This window comes from Natator depressus, chromosome 4 (assembly GCF_965152275.1).
Source record: "Natator depressus isolate rNatDep1 chromosome 4, rNatDep2.hap1, whole genome shotgun sequence".
Taxonomy (NCBI): Eukaryota; Metazoa; Chordata; order Testudines; family Cheloniidae; genus Natator; species Natator depressus.
The window spans coordinates 51,905,469-51,924,741 of record NC_134237.1 but is presented as its reverse complement, the minus strand read 5'-3'; the positions used below and the strand labels follow the sequence as shown (position 1 = coordinate 51,924,741).

Sequence of the window (19,273 nt, the reverse complement as noted above, 5' to 3'; positions counted from 1 at the left end):
CAGAATGATCCCTACATCTCCAAAGGGACAACACCTTTAAGCAGTGTTAGATTTTCATTTAGTTAAAGCCTGAATTTTCCATAATAAAACTGCTAGTTGTATGGGGCAGCAATAATGAGCAAAAACTGACGTTCTAATTTCCAGGCTAAATGCCACCAGTTAGTTAAATGAGGAGCAAACTCCTGTTTAAAACTTTGGATATGGATAGCCCTAGGCAAGGAAAGTTTGCACAGGTGAGTTTTCTCACCAGCAGCGGGATCAGGTTAATAAAAGTTAGTGATTATTTTGATGATTAATCCAAATGACCTCTTTACTGAGAACAGGATCAGAGGGGCATACTAAATTTAGTCCTCACAACTAGAGGCTGTAGACAGATTGCCACAAATCTGTGATCTCTCTCTTACTAAAGTGATGAGAACCTGTATATAGTCCACACACAAATAATTTACACACAAATGAAGCATCTATGATTTATAATATAAATTCAGATGCCTGGGTGACACAATAATATTTAGTTGTAGGAACACTGATATAATTACTCTTGCCTAGAATTAAAAAATTAGGCAGTGAAGTGTTTTCTATGTATACTTATATCAGTTAGACTGGAAGTTAATGAAAATATTAAATTGGGTAAAAAGAAGGAGTGTGTTAGATACTTTTTTGTTCTTTACTTCTCTAGGTGAATGCAGAGTATGTTAACAGTATTGCAGAAAGTGTTAGAACCAGGTAAGTCCTCCCTCAGGACCTATTGTATGGCTAATGGCTAATCAGTTTTACATGAAAAGTTGCAGCGTTTCAACAATGAACTACAAAATTAAAACTTGCTGAAATGGTGCCATTACTCACATTTCATAATTCAATGCTTTTAGGTTGCATTCTAACCTTTGAAACATACGTTAATTTTCTTCAATGTGAGCCTGCTTTCCAAGGAATTAATAGTGCAATCCAAAGCACCTTTGTATTCATACACTGTCCCCATTGACCTCAGTCCCCTAAAATCTATAGCTATCTGTGCTGAGATCTGTGACATTTTCTAGATGTCTTTGTTTGATAGTTTGGGTAGCAGTTCTTCTTTTTTTAAGGGCCACAGATTTTGGATAGCAATCTGCTTCAATGAAATGCACTAATTCAGTTATCTATATTGCGATTCAGTATGAAGTAATTTTGAAAAGACTTTGAAAGACTGAATTCAAGTGTGACTGTTGTGAAGAAATAAGCTGAGGCTGAGATTTCACTGTAATTTTGCTTGCTCTTATCCTACTCTCTGGTAAATGTTCAGTAACACTTGAAAAACTGAAAGTCTTTGCTTGAAAGGGACAAGTGCTTGAATTGCCCATTTAAATGGAATATTGACTGCAGCTACGTTAGCTGATTGTGAAAAACATTGCATTGTTGATGCTGTGTTTTTAAGTATCAACCTTTACTCACTAAAGAAGAACAATTAAATGCAAGGAGGATACAGAGTGGAAAGGCAGTTGAATGACAAAGAATATAATCGATAATAACTACATCCGGAAACTGGAACTGAATGACCGGATGGATCTGTAATGCATTGCCCCACTTTAAGGTGCCACCTGATGTACTGGGATACCACTGAGCCCGCCTGTTCCACCAGCATGGGCCCCCTTTACTCTGTCTTGCTGAGGCAGGCTCTTAAGCCTGCTCTAGAACACACACAGACAGGGCCATACCCAGCTGCAGAAAGACACAGACACTGAGATCAGCTCTGGGAAGACTCAGTTTAAGGGACTTGCCCCAGCACTCAGGTGCTCTCTTCCCTTGGAGTGCAGACCCAAAGGTATATTGACTTGTGCTGTATAGGAAGATCTGCACAGCGCAAGCTCATAAAAATTCACCCTCTCCCTCAATGTGACGAGAGATATGCACTACTTCTTTCCCTCTGGCCCCATTAGAAATTGCACAAACTGGATTTAATAATAAGCAAAACAAATTTATTAACTATAAAAGGCAGATTTTCAGTGATTATAAGGGATAGCAAACAGAACAAAGCGGATTACTGAGCAAATAAAACAAAACACACATACTAAGCTTAAGATCTTAAAGAGACTGGTTTCAAGAAGCGATTTCTCACCCTCAATGTTATTTTAGGTAAGTTGCAGAGTTTCAGTAGCAGGGGTTGGGGGGTGGGAGGGGTTTCAGGATGCCGGATTCAGGTGGCGCCCACCTTGGGCAGCTCCCCGGAAGCAGCAACATGTCCCTGCTGCTCCTAGATGGCGGCACAGCCAGGCGGCTTTGCACGCTGCCTCCGCCCACAGGCGCTGCCCCTGCAGCTCCCTTTGGCTGCGGTTCCCAGCAGTGGGGGCTGCGGAGCCAGCACTTGGGTTGGGGGCAGATCACTGAGCCCCCGTGGCCATTCCTCCACTTAGGAGCAGCAGGGACATGTCGCTGCTTCCAGGGAGCCACACGGAGGCAGGTAGGGAGTCTGCTGGCCCTGTGCTAACCGGACTTTTAATGGCCCAGTGTGCGGTGCTGTCCAGAGCTGGCAGGGTCCCTTTTCGACCGGGCATTCTGGTCGAAAACCAGACACCTAGCAACCCCATTGAATATCAATAATACTGGTTTATAGAGCTTTCTGGTTGATAAAGTGCTGGATAACACAGCTTTTACTGTACTTAGGTTCCCATTTTTGGTCTCATTTGATCGCTTTTTATCTTTCAATACTGGGAACAGTACTGGAATGATGCTGTGTTTGCCAGGGTTTAAGTCCTGCCGGGCCTTGCAAAACCCATGCCAGTCAGTGACCCACACCCGGCCTGCTTGAAATGATTGGGGAAATCCCATGCTAGTGACAAATGTCATATTTGCAAAGGATTCAAATGCTGTTCAAAAAAAGATAAGGCAGTGAGGCTAAGTGCTCGCTTATGGAGGCAGCACTTTGACCCCCATCAGAGTCTTCACACATGGCGAGCACCCAAGTTCATCAATTATGGTATGGAGCATTCCACTGGAGATGTCTGCGGCTCCTCAGGACTGTTCTCCAGGTGTGAAGAAAAGGCTTAGGCCTTCCTCAGGTGTGGTTCCTTGCTTGGTTGCATCAGTTAGAGGTAGAAACCTGAAAAAACATTCAGAAGAGACACTCCTCTCCTCCCAAGAGGGGATTGCCACCTCTGGAGTTTGTGCTAGGTCTGTCAAGGCCATCTCCTGAAAGACATTAGTGGAGCCAAAAGACATTTGTGGAGCCAAAAGACAGCGCTGATCCCAACAACCCTGAAGAGGTTACCAGAGTATGCAGCCACAAGAGACTTGTTTAGCTTCTCAGTACTTGTATCACTGGAAGGGGAAGGTCCACAGCCAATATGGATGCCCATGGTTCATGCCTGTCCAGATCAAGATCCTATGGTGCCACTACCCAAACCTCCACAAAAGCCTGTGTAGTCACCTCCCATGATTTCCCCGGTACCACCATCCCTGGGATGAGGCTATTTCTCACCAGTCCCATCTGGATTTGCATCTTCACCGTCAGAAGCATCTGACTCTTCTTCCCCAACTCAGAGGTGAGGTCCTCTATTTCCCACCCAGGATGGAGAACATGCCCTCCATCAGAGTCATTGGGACCCTGCGCCATGCAGCAGCCCCAGCATTGGTGTCCTCCTAAGGGTCAATGGCCTGGGCAAGGATAGGTCCTGGGCCTACATAAGTGGCCATTATGGGCACTGTGTGGTCTTGCCCCCATCCCCCAGCTGGGCTAGGACCTCCCCTCAACCATCTTGCTTGCTGTCATGGAGAGTGCACTGGAGGCACTGGTACTGAGAGCATCATTCCCTGACCAAAAGCCACTCAGGCACCCTCCCTGCTACAAGCCACAGACCAACCACCACCTCAGATGTTTGTTGCATCTTCATCCTCATCACCAGATGAGGCTGTGGAGCTGTCAAGTGATTCACAGCTGCCAAAGGACCACAGAGCTTATCAAGATAGTTTAGAAAGAGTGGCCTCTGTACTTGACATTCAGGCAGAAAAGGTTCATGAAAGCTTTCATATGTTGGTGGACATCCTAGTATCGGCGACCCCAGTCAGGGTGGTGCTACCAATTAATGAAGCCTCTTGGAGCCAGTCAAGGCCCTTTGGCAGGCACCCTCCTCCTTGCCCCAGACAGTAAAACAAGTTGAGAGGAGGTACTTTGTCCCCTATAACGGGATATGAACATTTTTTTTTCTCATCTCCTCCGGGTTCTCTTGTGGTGGGAGCTGCAAATGAGTGGGAAAGACAAGAACAATAAGCTTCAATGCCAAAATGCAAAGACTCAAAGAGGCTGGATCTGTTTGGTTGCAAGCTTTATTCTTCAGGAAGACTACAACTAAGGATTGCAAACCAACAGGCTCTCCTGAGTCTATATGACTTCACCCTCCGGGAGAACATCATGAAATTTCAAGATAAGCCACCAGAGGACTATAGAAAAGAATTTGCAGTAATGGCTGAAGAGGGTAAGCTGGTCGGCAGGACTGCCCTCCAGTCCTGGACAGTTTGGATAGTGCAGACTTGGCTGCTTGAACCATGGCATCAGGTGTTGTTATGAGAAGATGTACGTGGTTGCAGTCTTGTGGTCTATCTCTAGAAGTCCAACAGACTATCCAGGACATACATTTCAAAGATCCCTCCCTCTTTTCAGAGAAAACAAATGGCAGGCTTCATAACCTTAAGGATTCTAGGGCAACACTCAAATTCCTTGTGATCTATATCCCAGCAGCAAAAAGAAAGCAGTTTCATCTGCAGCAGCCATAGAAACACCAGGGTTTGCTTCCCAATCTCAAGATCTGCCAAGGAAAAAGGGCAAAGGTTATAGGAGATGCCCTCCACTGCCCTCCTCCTAAGCATCAATGGGCTCACCCTGTCCAACTGCCTCATTCAAAGAGGCATGTTGATGGGTTTGTCAAGGACAGTGTACCAGTCACCATAACTCCCTCTGTTCGCCATCATTTGTTTACCAGTTGCTTATCCCACTTTCTAAATGCTTGGGTCCACATAACTTCAGACCAGTGGGTCTTAAGCACAGTGGAACTGGGTATGCCAACCAGTTAATTTCTACCCCTCAACCCCCTTCCCCAATCCTCTCCAGGGACCACTCTCACAAGATTTCCCTTCAACAGGAGGTCCAATCTCTTCTTCTGGCAGGGGCCATAGAGGAAGTCCCCTTGTACCTCAGGGGAAGGGCTTCTATTCCCACTACTTCCTGATCCCCAAGACAAATGGGGGTCTCAGGCTTATTTTAGATCTAAGACAGTTGAACAAATTCCTGAAGAAAATAAAATTCCACATGGTTACCCTAGCTTCAACTATTCCTTTCCTGGAGCAGGGGGACTCGTATGCTGCCCTCAACTTAAAGGATGCTTAGTTCCATGTTGCAATACATCACGATCATTGGAAGTGTCTCAGATTTGTGGTGAATGGGTGCCATTATCAGTTCACAGTGCTTGTGTTTGGTCTGTCAGCTGCTCCCCGAGTGTTCACAAAATCCATGGCAGTCGTAGCAACTCACCTACGAAAATTAGGTGTTCATATATTCCTATACCTGGACGACTGGTTGATCAGAGGTTGGTCTAAGGCTCAAGACCTATCCAGTGTATCAACTGTCCTGTCCACATGTGATGCGCTGGGGCTCCTAGTAAATCGAGACAAATCAATCCTGAAACTGGTACAGACAAAAGAATTAATCAGGGCAGTCTTAGACTCCACAAAGGTTATGGCCTTGCTACCACAAGCCAGGTTAGAAACTTTACAGGATTTAGTGCTGCAACTGAGAGCATGCTGCCGCACAACAATATGCAGCTGCCTCAGTCTTCTCGGTCACATGGCAGCATGTACCTATGTAGTTCAGCACACCAGATCACACCTCAGAAAGCTGCAGGCATGGCTAGTATTAATGTGTGCCATGAGTCATCACCATTTGGCTAAAGTGGTTGGAGTGCCAATGTTAATTTTGTCATTTCTAGACTGGTAGATGAACCTTCTGAAAGTTTGCATGGGGGTTCCCTTTCTCCCCCTGCTACTAATGTGTCTTTTCTGGGCTGGGGGACTTATATGGGGTCCCTGCAGACTCAAGGTCTTCGGTAGCCTCAAAAGACTCATAAATGTCAGGGAGTTAAGAGAGGTATGTCTAGCCTGCTTGGTCTTCCTCCCCCATGTAGTGGGGGAAAAAATTGTTAATTCTGACAGACAATTCGGTGACCATATTTTACATAAACAAACAAGCAGAAGCACAGTTGAACTAACTGTGCCAGGAGGCAGCGTGCCTCTAGAACTTCTTTTTAGCCAACCCAGTTCATCTCAGAGCTGCTTATCATCCTGAAAAACAGAACATTTTAGTGGTTAAGCTGAGCAAATCCTTCTCCGATCACCATGAGTGCTCACGACGTTCAAATGTGGCCAGGTCCATCTTCCAGCTCCAGGGAACTCCTCAAGTGGACCTGTTTGCAACAAGAACCAATAGAAAATGACATCAGTTCTGTTTCCAAGGCGGGCTTGGTCCAGGCTTGTTGACAGATGCTTTTCTCTATCCTGGAAGAAATTTCTCTTATATGCTTTTCCCCTGATTCCCCTGGTTGTTTTCAAAGTGAAATAAGACCGTGTTCACCTCATCCTTGTAGCACCGGCATTGCGTGATCGACACTGGTACTTGATCCTGATATCCTTGTCAGTCAAGCCTCCCCTGTCTCTCCCATTGGATTTAGATGTAATTTTCTGGGACTCCATTCCAATCTCCAAGCTCTTCATCCGACAGTGTGGATGCTTCATGGCTGATATCCTTTGGAAAGTCCTGCTTGAAGGACATTCAAGAAGTGCTTCTGAATAGCAGAAAACTCTCAACTAGAAGCACTTACATGGCTAAACAGAAGCATTTCTCCATCTGGTGTCATGCGAAAGGTGCATCTCCAGAGCAGGCACCCCGGACCTCATGCTGGACTATCTACTAGATCTAAAACAGAGTTTGACTATTAGCTCTGTAAGGGTGCATCTGACAGCCATTCTGGCCTTCCACTTCTTGGTGGATGATAGATCTTTTTTCAAACCCCATTATTACCCACTTCCTAAAGGGCTTGGTCAGATTATGCCCATATGTATGAGACCCCATCTCTCCTGGGGACCTGAACTTAGTTCTAGCAAAAATTATGGGACCTCCCTTTTTGCTCCTGGCAACTTGCTCTCTTCTTCACCTTTCCATGAAGGTATCATTTCTGATGGCACCCTCAGCCAGAAGGGTGGGCGAGTTGTCAGAATCCCCCTACATAGTTTTCCATAAGGATAAAGTTTATCTCTGTCCTCACCCAAAATTTCTCACGAAAGTAGCCTCTGATTTTCATGTTAACCAAGCAATCTCTTTGCCATTGTTCTTTCCGAAACCTCATGCACACAGGGATGAAGAACAGCTTTACTCATTGGATGTGAGAAGGGTTTTAGCTTTCTACATGGACTGGAGTAAATCTTTTAGATCCTCTACGCAGTTGTTTGTAGTGTTGCAGACAGAGCTAAAGGCCAACCAGTTTCCACTCAGAAAATCTCATCCTAGGTCCCACTTCATGTGTGTTTGTGCTACCCACTAGCTAATACTATTCTGCCAACTAGAGTGTTGGTGCATTCTCTCACCAGACAAGCAGCTTCTGCAGCTTTCTTGGGTCCAGTGCCAATTGTAGATATTTTTAAAGCAGCCACTTGGTCATTAGTCCACAGTTTTGCTTCTCATTATGCCATTGCCAGTCAGTCCAGAGATGATACCCGTTTTGGGCGGGTTGTTTTACAGTCTCTGTTCAGGTAGATTCCAAACCCACCTCTGTGTGTGTTTGCTTCTGAGTCACCTACAGTGGAACTGAACATGTAAAACACATCTCAAAGAACAGCTATAGAAAGGAAGGTAACCATTTTTTACCAACAAACAGACCAGTTTGAAGATAACCCTTTATTAAGAATGGAAACTATGCACAGAAATAAGGTGGTAAAACTTCCTGCAACTGTCTGCCTGTAGCATGCTACTGTCCTGTTCTAGATTCCTTTGTTTCCGCTCCACAGCAGAAAGTGTGTCATAGGAAAGCCAAAGACTTCATGAAGAGTGTACATGAAGTGTGACATCTCTACTCTCTAGCACATAGTTATTCCCCATCCCATATGGGAAAAGCTATACCAGTATAGGTCACTTTTATACCAGTATAGTTACATCCACATTAGGGCTATTACCAGTTTAACTATTTTACTAAAATGTCTGAACCAAAATGGTTATTCCTGTAAAACTTTCAAGTGTAGAACAAGCCTCAGTATACTTTTCAGTTGAGTTAAGTTTATATCAGTTAGCTTGATTTTTAAAAACACATCTTTTTGCTCATGTAGACATGGTCTGGGATTGAACGTGGGGTTAGGAACTGCCTGTACAGATCCCTATGCCAGGATTAACACCTGAGGGCTAGTTAGATCCACAAGGAATTTTAGGGCTTGTCTACATGGTGAGTAATGAGCTGTATGGGAGGGTGATTTCTAAAATACATGTATTAATTGGCTCGTGTAGTGTGCACTAGCAGGTCTAAGGGTTCCCCAGTGTGCTTTAACATAGTACTGTTTCAAACAGCACTATATCAAAGCAGACAAGGGAACATTTAGCGCATACCAGCAGAGTCTACATAGACCAATTAATGTGCTTTTGAAATCACATCCCCTTTGAGTGCATTATCCCATTGTGTAGAAAAGCTCTTAAATACCTAACTGCCCCTTTAGGCACCACTATGATCTTAAAAATGTCCAGTCAGTTACCGCCTAAACCTGTAGGTACTTAAATTCCTTAGGCATCTAAGTTTTTGCCAGTGGGCATGCACAAAACCACCTGAATCCTGATTCCACTGAGTGCTCGGCACCCTAGCAGGATTCTCAAACTAGTTGTTCCCCTGCCTGTCTCACCTGTGGGGCCTGATCTGGTAGGGATTCGCAGACCATGTCAGACAGTCGGGGGGAAGCAGATCAAGAAACAAGTGAGAGAGAGTGTGTGTGTCTGTATACCCATCCCAGAATACCCAACAGCCCAGTGACTCGGGAACTGACATGGGAGATCCAAGTTCAAATCCCTGCTCAAAACTGGGCTGAGTAGGTATTTGAAAAACAGGTTTCCCATATCATAGGTGAGTGCTGTAACCTCTGGGCTATTGGCTGTGGTGGAGTGGTCTTTCTCTCTCGGTCATTTTTGTGAGAAAGGGCTGACCTGAACTAGGCACCTAACTCCAGGAAAGGGTTCATGGCTGTGAATTCCAAGTGGAGATAGGCACCTCCCTGTGACCCACACTTAGGCACCTAACTACATTTGAAGCATGGGGCCTAGTCCCTGCTCCTCTCCCCAGCATTTCCTACTGGCTAGCTTAGGTCCTGATCAGCTTCCTGGCTTCTAAGAATCCCATTCTTAGGTGCCTAACTTTCCCCATGCATTGTATAACTTGGTGCTCAAGATTCCACTGAGCATCAGGGTGCCTAAATGTTAGGCATTGCAATGCTGGCAGTTGCAATGTCTAAGTCCTTTTGTTGATTTAGCCCATAGTTATTAATCTTTTCTTTACAGCTTCCCTAACGAAGTGCAATCGGGCGTTCTTGAGGTTATTTCCCCTCTTGCTTCCTATTACCCAGACTTCTCCAATCTCAAGGAAACATTTGGAGACTCAAAGGAAAGAGTAAGGTAAGATAGGCTATGTAAAAACTTTCCAAGAATTTTGTTCCAGCAGTAACTCCTTTAATTAGTCCACTGTATTTAAATTGATAAAGCACTGTAAGTTTAAGCAGAAGGTCATGGAAAATTTATTTAATACAAGTATAAGTATGGTGGAAACCAATGCTGTTGTCGGTGTCCATCAACTTCAGAGTGAGAGCAAAACATTCTCTCCTGCTTCTAAAAATCCAACAGGTTTAAAACTGAGTATATAGTGCCAGATGATGATTTATATAGATTAGAATAGTATGTTGATAGATGGCCTCACTTTTGTTGTTACTGCTATATAATATAATGAATCATCTTTACTAACTCTTGGTGGTATCACTGGCCCACTTGCTTCAAATTCATTAGCAGGAAACTATAACCTGAAACTGGTTGATTTACAGAAGCCAATCAGTTTTTCGTAGACCAAAAATAAGTTTAGATTGTCACCAACAACTTTCGTGGCTCCACATTCATATGCTCAAGAGCAATGAGCTGCCAGTTTGAAGCAACACAGATGATAGCAAGAGAACAGTAGTGCATGTTGCATACATGAATGAAATCAGGTTGCTTTTTTTTAAATTAAATCCCATTCTTTCTAGGGAGCAAATATATTTGGTACACATGGGTAGAATATTCCTAGTTGCTCCCATCAAGGCCCAAATTCTTAGAATTGCACAGCTATAATTTGGATTTTGTAGTCATCCTCAAACCTTTATAGATAAGGTGAAGGAAGAACTCTTTTTTATAAATAAGCTTTGTGGAATTTCAAAAATAATAAGCAAAAACAATATTTAATATCAATAGATCTGATTAGGAATTTTCATCAAAATGCAATTTCCACAGATTTGACATTTTTCATGGGAAATTTTCATGGGAAATTTTCCATTTTTACTCAGTAACAATGAAATTAAGTATTTCATTTCAAGTTGGATTGACCCAAATCGAAATACCTTGGTTTGTCAAACCAAATCAGAATGTTTAATTTCAGTTCAGATCTGTGTCTGCCTGAGTTGCCATGGTGCCTCATGCTCCTGTTCTCCTCTCTGGCTGAGCTCTCTGGCTGGATGCATCTCCCATGAACCACGTTAGTCTCTTCTCTGGTTGAATCGTGGTGATGAGTCTTGGGAGATACAGTTCAACTGGGGGACAAGGCCTAGAAAGGAGACTGATGGCGTGGTGTGCTCAAACTACAACTCCCATGAGGCACCACGGTAGCTCAGGTCGACACTTTTCAGTGTCGAATTGATGCAAAATGAAACATTGCAATCAGTTTCACAAACCAAATTGAAATGTTTCAATTCAGGAATGTCTGAATAGTCCCATTTTTGATCATTCTAAATCACTTTTGAGGAATTGTGTTTCACTCAGATTTTGATATTTTCACTTTTGTCCCAATTTGGGATGAAAACAAACTTTGTAATATTGGAATTTCCCACGTTGGGTGCTTGAGCACTTTCTAATTTGGCCTTGAGCGCCTTTTAACTTTTGGCCCCAGGTGATCATTTGTAAATTAACTATCTTCTGGTAAGCATGATAGATTTTAAGGGACTCTCACTTCTCAGAAGGAATGTTTTTAGAAAATGTTTAGAATGAGAAACAGATTAATTAAAGGGTCTTAAGTACTAAATGAATGGCAAAATCGTACTCTCCTTATTCACACAAGCATTATTGCCCCCACTGAAACTATATGGGAAAGACTGCCTGAAAAAGATTTAGTGACAAGTATGAAATGATCACCTCTTTGATCTCTACTGCTGAACAAAATTATGAGGTACTGAAAATTGTATATATATACTCTAAGATAATAAAGGTAAAAATATTCCTAGTTCAGGAATGTATCAGGTACATGGAATTTGATAATTAAAGTCATGAGCCTATCAGATGTACTACAGTAATTAATTTCTGGAAATCTTTTTGCTTATCACTTTTTATAAATCTGCTTCTTTAAAGTCTTGTTGCAGATTAACAAATATCAACTTTATTGATAGTAAAATGAGATGGTTTGCTTTGTAGAGCAAAATTTACATTTTACTATTAAATATAACAATTAAGTTTGTTGACCTGCTTCTGTGTTGACTCATAAAAGCACTCTATTTTACTGCATGGTGAAATCTCAATAAATTATAACTGTATGTTGACTAGTGCTATTTATAACAAAACAAGAAGAGTGGTTTAGTTCACCTGAAATGTGTAAATTGGTTTATGTGCAGTGCATAGAGGAAATTCTAAAACTGAGTTTATTTTGAATCAGACACTTTTTTTTACTAGCTTTTCCTCTGATCCATTTAATAGTGAGTGGGAGTAGTTGCTAGTATAGACTTCGTAACTACAGTGTTCTAATGCCAGCATTATGCTGATGACTCCATTGAGAAATCCAGAGAAAATTTAACAGAATGTGTTGTTTATGTTTAGGTGGAGAACTAAACAGAATTTGGATTATAGCTTTTTAATGCTGTATGCACAACCTAAGGGAACATTTTATTTACAGGTATGTTCACATTATCAATAACCAACTGTAAATCAATAAATAAAATGTGCTGATTTTTAGTATTGGCAGTTTATTACTGTTGAACTACACCATGAAGGTAAGTCTCCTGTGTTTTTCAGTATATTTGCTCACATCATTTGTAAGCATGAGTCTCCATATTTTCATAGGTATTCATCTTACAACTATGTATTATTTGATCTAAAATGGTAGTTTCATTTGTACCTTTCTGATATTCGCAGGGCTGAATGACAGACTTGCAAACTAATTGAACCATCAAACAACTTTCTGGCCAGGTTAGGGGAATCTGTTTTTAATGAGTTTTTGCTTGTAGTATAAACAGACAGTGTGGTTACAGATCCAGGTGACAGCCCAGGTCATAGCTGGCCAAAATCTCTCAAAGGATTTTTCCAAAATGGGAAAAATATGAACTAGTTCATTTCATTAAAACAAACTGGGATGTGTGTATGCTGAACTGCAAAATTCAGACCCACAACTTCCCCAGAACGTGTGGGCGGTTGGATCTACATAAATCTGGGCTTAACTTCAGAACAAGTCAAGACATATGGCTGATTAGCAGTCTACAATGAAAAGAATGCACTCCACTGTAACCATCTAGAAAATTTCACAACAGCTGTCTGAGAGAAACAATAAACTAGCTAAAAATAATGGTGGTGATGTGTGGGGGAAGAGATATGAAACCAGGAAAGAATACCAGGTAGAAAGCATCTTTACCTCATTTAATGTTTACAATGGGTTTCACTGGAGAGGAGAGCATCCAGAAATTCCATTCAGGTGGGAAGAGAACTGGAATGGGAGTGAGGCTTTCCCAATCCCATGATGGATCCTAGGGTTCTGCATGGAAGGGTTCTTCCAGGTGGTCAGCAGCAGGATGGGGCACATAGAAGGGCTGCTTCTCCTCTTTTCTGGAACTGCTACTGGTTAAAGGTAAAAACTTTCAAAGTGATTTAGGAGTAGAACTGTCCAAAGATGGAAAATCCTGTTCTGCGGGAAATACTGAAACTTCAAAAAAAATTGTTTTGAAACAGAATGAAAAATGAGATGTAGACATTACCCACAGAATGGGAATTTTTACTTGGCCATTTCATTTCAATGTTTTTAGAAATGTTTCCAAGGCTGCCCAGAACCCCAACAACCTGCCAGGTGAGGAACTGCACAACTTGGGGATCCTGGGAGCCAGAGTTCCCAGGCTAAAGAGGAGCTTTGGGACCCTGGAATCCCTGAATCTTCAGCAGCCCACTTTGCAGGCTGCCCTGGAGTGAGGAAGCCCAGGCTGCTACGGAGTTGGGAGCCTCCAGAGCTTCCAGGCTTCTGGTTCCATGTTAGCACACCAGATGGGCTCCTGAGGAGCCAGACAGGGGAGCTGTCAGGAAACCAGGCATGTTTTGGTAATCCTTGGCAGGCAGGTTTCCATCAGAATTTTGTCAAAAAAGACTCATTCCTGGAGAATATGTTGATTTTTGATAAAGCAGCATTTTCTGGTGGAAAAATGTTCCATCCGAAAATTTTTGACCCGTTCTACTTAAGAGCCTAAGCCCAATCTTCAAACATGATTGACCTGCTTAGGCAGGGGTGCTGGAACCATTCATATAGTGGGGGTGCTGAGAGCCATTGAACCAAACTGTAAACCCTGTATATGGTGGAAACCACTTCAAGCCAAGGGGTGCTACAGCACCCCCCCCCCCACCCCTAGTTCCAGCACCTATGTGCTTAGGAGCTAAAGTATCAGTGCAAGTTAATGAGACATAGACTCCTAACCGCCTAAGTCATGTTTGAAAATGGGATTGAGCTGCCTATGTCACTTGCACACTCCTGAAAATGTTACCCAAGTCTCTAATGCACCTTAGACACAGCCAGGGAGAGGATGGCTGTCCAGAAGTTAACAATGTCTCCAAACAAAGTGCTCTGTACTTTTAGCAGATGACACTAAGCTGTGGGGAGAGGTAGATACGCTGGAGGGTAGGGACAGGGTCCAGAGTGACCTAGACAAATTGGAGGATTGGGCCAAAAGAAATCTGATAAGGCTCAACAAGGACAAGTGCAGAGTCCTGCACTTAGGATGGAAGAATCCCATGCACCGCTACAGGCTGGGGACTGACTGGCTAAGAAGCAGTTCTGCAGAAAAGGACCTGGGGATTACAGTGGATGAGAAGCTGGATATGAGTCAACAGTGTGCCCTTGTTGCCAAGAAGGCTAATGGTACATTGGGCTGCATTAGTAGGAGCATTGCCAGCAGATTGAAGGAAGTGATTATTCCCCTCTATTCGGCACTGATGGGGCCACATCTGGAGTATTGCGTCCAGTTTTGGGCCCCCCACTACAGAAAAGATGTGGACGAATTGGAGAGAGTCCAGTGGAGGGCAACAAAAATGATTAGGGGACTGGAACACATGACTTACGAGGAGAGGCTGAGGGAACTGGTCTTATTTAGTCTGCAGAAGAGAAGAGTGAGGGGGGATTTGCTAGCAGCCTTCAACTACCTGAAGGGGGCTTCCAAAGAGGATGGATCTAGGCTGTTCTCAGTGGTGGCAGATGACAGAACAAGGAGCAATAGTCTCAAGTTGCAGTGGGGGAGGTCTAGGTTGCATATTAGGAAAAACTATTTCACTAGGAGGGTGGTGAAGCACTGGAATGAGTTACTTAGGGAGGTGGTGGAATCTCCATCCTTAGAGGTTTTTAAGGCCCATCTTGACAAAGCCCTGGCTGGGATGATTTAGTTGGGGTTGGTCCTCCATTGAGCAGGGGGTTGGACTAGATGACCTCCTGAGGTCTCTTCCAACCCTAATCTTCTATAATTCTATGATTTGTGTTGGTGTGATTGGGGAAGATTGTAACAATACCAGAAATATTGGTGCTTGCATAGGGATGGTTATTATGAATTTCCAGTTTCCTTTAAGAATAATTAAATGTTGTTTACCTTATCTGAGACATCTTAAGGGCTGCCTCGTGGCATATACCCAGAACCTAGGTTGTGGTGGTGCCTATAGCACTTTTCTGGAGGACTAGAAGGGAAATGATGCCCTTCCTCTTGGCCCTTTCCCAGCCTGACACTCCTTCCCTTGGTCTGTCCAGTCTCTGGATCTTTCCCCAGCACACACCCTGACTTGTACAGAGAGGCTTCAGACAAGGGGGATGAAATGGGTGCTACAGTGGCAGCTGAGGACCCTCTGCACGCATGGATCTAATGGGAATACTCTAGGCCACTATTTGGAAGCTCCATAACAACATGAAGAAAAAGCTTAAAAATTCTTTTCCTGAGCCCATTACTTACCATACTGTAACATAAACATTTTAGATTAAAATTGAGGTTTGGTGACATTTTTTCAGATGCTTTTGTTTTACTTGTTGGGTATGTTTAGTATTTTAGGGCAATCTTAAAACTGAGAGTTTATTTTACTGTTTTCTCAGAAATAGTATCATTTTGGTAAATAACTTATATGAACTTCTAAAGTTGAAAAGACAATAAAGTTATGTAATTGTGTATCTACAATTCACTTACTATCACATGCCAGCTAAAGCCCCAGTTCAGCAAAGCATTTAAATATAAGGTCTTTGCTGAATTGGGGTCTAAGTGAGCTGCTTTGTGAAGTGCACTTATCACAAATAAATATTTGGAAAAAGATAACGAGTCCTAACATTTATTCAGTCATCTCTTCTACTTTAAGTTTTTGTATGTGATAAGCTACTGTATCTTCAGCTCTGCTCTCTTTATACTTGGTAATGTCTTTGTTAATCAGTAAAAGATTGAGAGATGTTTAGAAACAATTGTCATTTTCACTGTAACTGCTCAACTTTTTTGCAGTACACTAGAGCCTCTTGAGACACTTGTATTAATGCCAGAGTCAGGATAATAGGATTGTAAGTCATCCATAAAAGCAGGCTATCAAATTTCTCCATACCTAGGAGGAGATGTAGTTTTTTTTCTCATGTCAATTTAGAGTTTTTATACTTAGGTAATTATGTGTTTCCAAAGCTGAAAGCATCTTTGAGTAGTTCAATTACTACAGTTGTTGGAAAGTGTTTTCTATCAATCCTCATGGGAACTTAAACGAAAACATTAAATGTGACAGCAGCTTTCACCATCTTCATTCAGAATTTGTTATATACTCAGCCTTACTTTTTTGAGGTGTTTTTCCACTCTAGTATCTGTAGCAAACCTGCCATCTCACAATTTTTTCTTATTGACTGCCATTGACTTAATAAGAACATAAGAATGGCCATACTGGGTCAGACTAATGCTCCATCTAACCCAGTATCCTCTCTTCTGACAGTGGCCAGTGCCAGATGGTTCAGAGGGAATGAACATAACAGGGCAATTTTATTGAGTGGTCCATACCCTGTCGTCTATTCCCAGCTTCTGGCAGTTGGAGGCTTAGAGACACCCAGAGCATGAGGTTGTGTTCCTGACCATCTTGCCTAATTGTCATTGAGGGCTCTATCCTCTGTGAACTTGTATAATTCTTTTATGAATCCAGTTATATTTTTGGCCTTCATAAAATCTTCTGGCAACGAGTTACCAGGTTGACTGTGTGTTGTGTGAAGAAGTATTTCCCTGTGTTTGTTGTAAACCTGCTGCCTATTGATTTCATTGGGTGAACCCTGGTTCTTGTGTTACATAAAAGGGTAAATAACACTTCCTTATTACTGTCTCTACACCATTCATGACTTTATCGACCTCTATTATATCCCCCCTTCGTCCTCTGTTTTCTAAACTGAACAGTCTCAGATTTTTTAATCTCTCCTCCTGTGGAAGCTGTTCCATACCCCTAATCGTATTTGTTGCCCTTCTCTGTACCTTTTCCAATTCTAATATATCCTTTTTGAGATGGGGCAACCAGAACTGCACACAGTATTCAAGGTGTTTTATTATGTATCCCTTTCCTAATGGTTCCTAACATTGTTAGCTTTTTGACAGCCGCTGCACTTTGTGGATAGTTCTCCTAAAATATCTACTCAATGACTCCAAGATCTTTCTTGAGTGTTAACAGCTAAGTTAGAACCCATCATTTTGTATGTATATTTGGGATTATGTTTTCCAATGTGCATTACTTTGTATTTATCAACACAGAATTTCATCTGCTGTTTTGTTGCCCAGTCACCCAGTTTTGTGAAATCCATGAGAGAACCTTCCCTTTTATCCCATGACTGTTTACTTTGCTTAAGAGACTTTGGTGAGGGATCTTGTCAAAGGCTTTCTGAAAGTCCAAATACATTATATCCACTGGATCACCCTTGTCCGTGTGTTTGTTGTTACCCTCAAGGGATTCTAATAGATTGGTGAGGCAAGATTTCTGTTTACAAAAGCTGCGTTGACTCTTCCCTTACATGTAGTGCTCATCTATGTGTCTGATAATTCTGTTCTTTACTATCATTTCAAACAATTTGCCTGATGCTGAAGTTAGGCCTACTGGCGTGTAATTACCAGGATTGCTGCTGGAGGCTTTTAAAAAAATTGATGTTACATAAACTATTCTCCAGTAATCTGATACAAAGACTGATTTAAGTGATAGGTTGCAGAACTACCAACTGTGATATGTTATTTCATATTTGAGTTCCTTCAAAACTCTTGGGTGAATACGACCTGGTCCTGGTGACATATTACTGTTTATCAGTTTGTTCCAAAACCTCCTCTATTGACACCTCAATCTGGGACAGTTCCTCACATCTGTCACCTAAAAAGAATGGCTCAGGTGTGGTATTCTAACTCAGATCCTTTTCAGTGAAGATCAATGCAAAGAATTAATTTAGCTTCTCCGCAACATTCTTGAGTGCTACTTTAGCACCTTGATTGTTCAGTGGCCCGAATGATTGTTTGGCAGCCTTTGTGCTTCTGATTTACTTTTTTTAAAAATTGCCTTTAATTTTTGTGTCTTTTACTAGCTGCTCTACAAATTCTTTTTTGGCCTCCCTAATTATACTTTTACACTTGACTTGCCAGAGTTTATGCTCTTTTCTATTTTCCTCAGTAGGATTTGGCTTCCAATTTTTAAATGTCGTCTTTTTGCCTCTAACCACCTCTTTTACTCTGTTGTTAAGCCATGGTGGCATTTTCTTGGTGGTCTTACTGTTTTGTTTTTTTAATAATTTGAGGTATGCATTTAGTTTGAGCCCCTATTTTGGTGTTTTTAAAAAGTTGCCATGCAGCTTGCATCCATTCCACACTTTTGACTGTTACTTCTAATTTCTCTTTAACTTAACTTGCCTTTTTGAAATTAAATGATACTGGGGTGGGTTTATTTGACATTTTCCTTCTACTGCATGTCAAATTTAATTACTTTATGGTTACTATTACCAAGCAGTTCAACTCTTGGACCAGATCCTGTACACTACTTAGAACTAAATCAAGAATTGCCTTTGCCCTGGTGGGTTCCAGGACTAGCCGCTACAAGAAGCAGTCATTAATGATGTCCAGAAGTTTTATCTGTGCATCCTTTCCTGAGGTGACATGTTCCGAGGTGATAAATCCTCCCTTGTTAGTGGGCTTTCTGTTTTTGTAACCTCTCTAATCTCTTTGTGCATTTCACAATCACCATCACCATCCTGGTTAGGTGATTGGTAGTATATTCCTACAGCTGTACTCCTATTATTCGAGCATGGAATTTCTATCCATAGAGATTCTATGGTACCGTTTTGATGAATTTAAGATTTTTTACTGTATTTGATGCTATATGCTTTCTTTCACATATAGTGCCATTTTGACTTAATATTAGTGGAAATCAGTAGGGATGATCTTAATCTCAGCCCAATTAATTGAAAGAGATCTTGGGTAGACAAATTACAAAAGATAATAAAACTAAGATAAATTGGGAGAAAAGTGTACAATAAGGCAGTTCAGTGAAAACAGCAAGAAAAACGTATCAAAAATCATCTGTGATCAGGTCTTAAGGGAAAAAATGTATTTCCTGTATTATTTTAATAGTTACATTTTTCACTACATTGTCAGTAAGCACTTGAGTGGACTGGGATTTTAAATTTGCTTTTTTAATGCTGTTTGAGTCCTGACCTAAAGATCTTTGAAGTCAATAAGACTCTCTTCATTTACTTCAGTGGGCTTTGGATCAACCCCTCTGTTTGGAAGATCTCCTAAA

General features: G+C 42.0%; 1 protein-coding gene across 1 annotated transcript in view; it reads left to right on the top strand.

The window, feature by feature from the left end:
* The window catches only part of MGAT4D (MGAT4 family member D), a 109,041-nt gene that overhangs the window by 62,298 nt on the left and 27,470 nt on the right, over window positions 1-19,273 (top strand). The window contains exons 5-7 of the mRNA XM_074950029.1: window positions 680-726; window positions 9,548-9,661; window positions 12,092-12,167. Of these exons, the coding sequence (XP_074806130.1) occupies window positions 680-726; window positions 9,548-9,661; window positions 12,092-12,167 (237 nt within the window). The remainder of the gene's footprint in view (window positions 1-679; window positions 727-9,547; window positions 9,662-12,091; window positions 12,168-19,273) is intronic.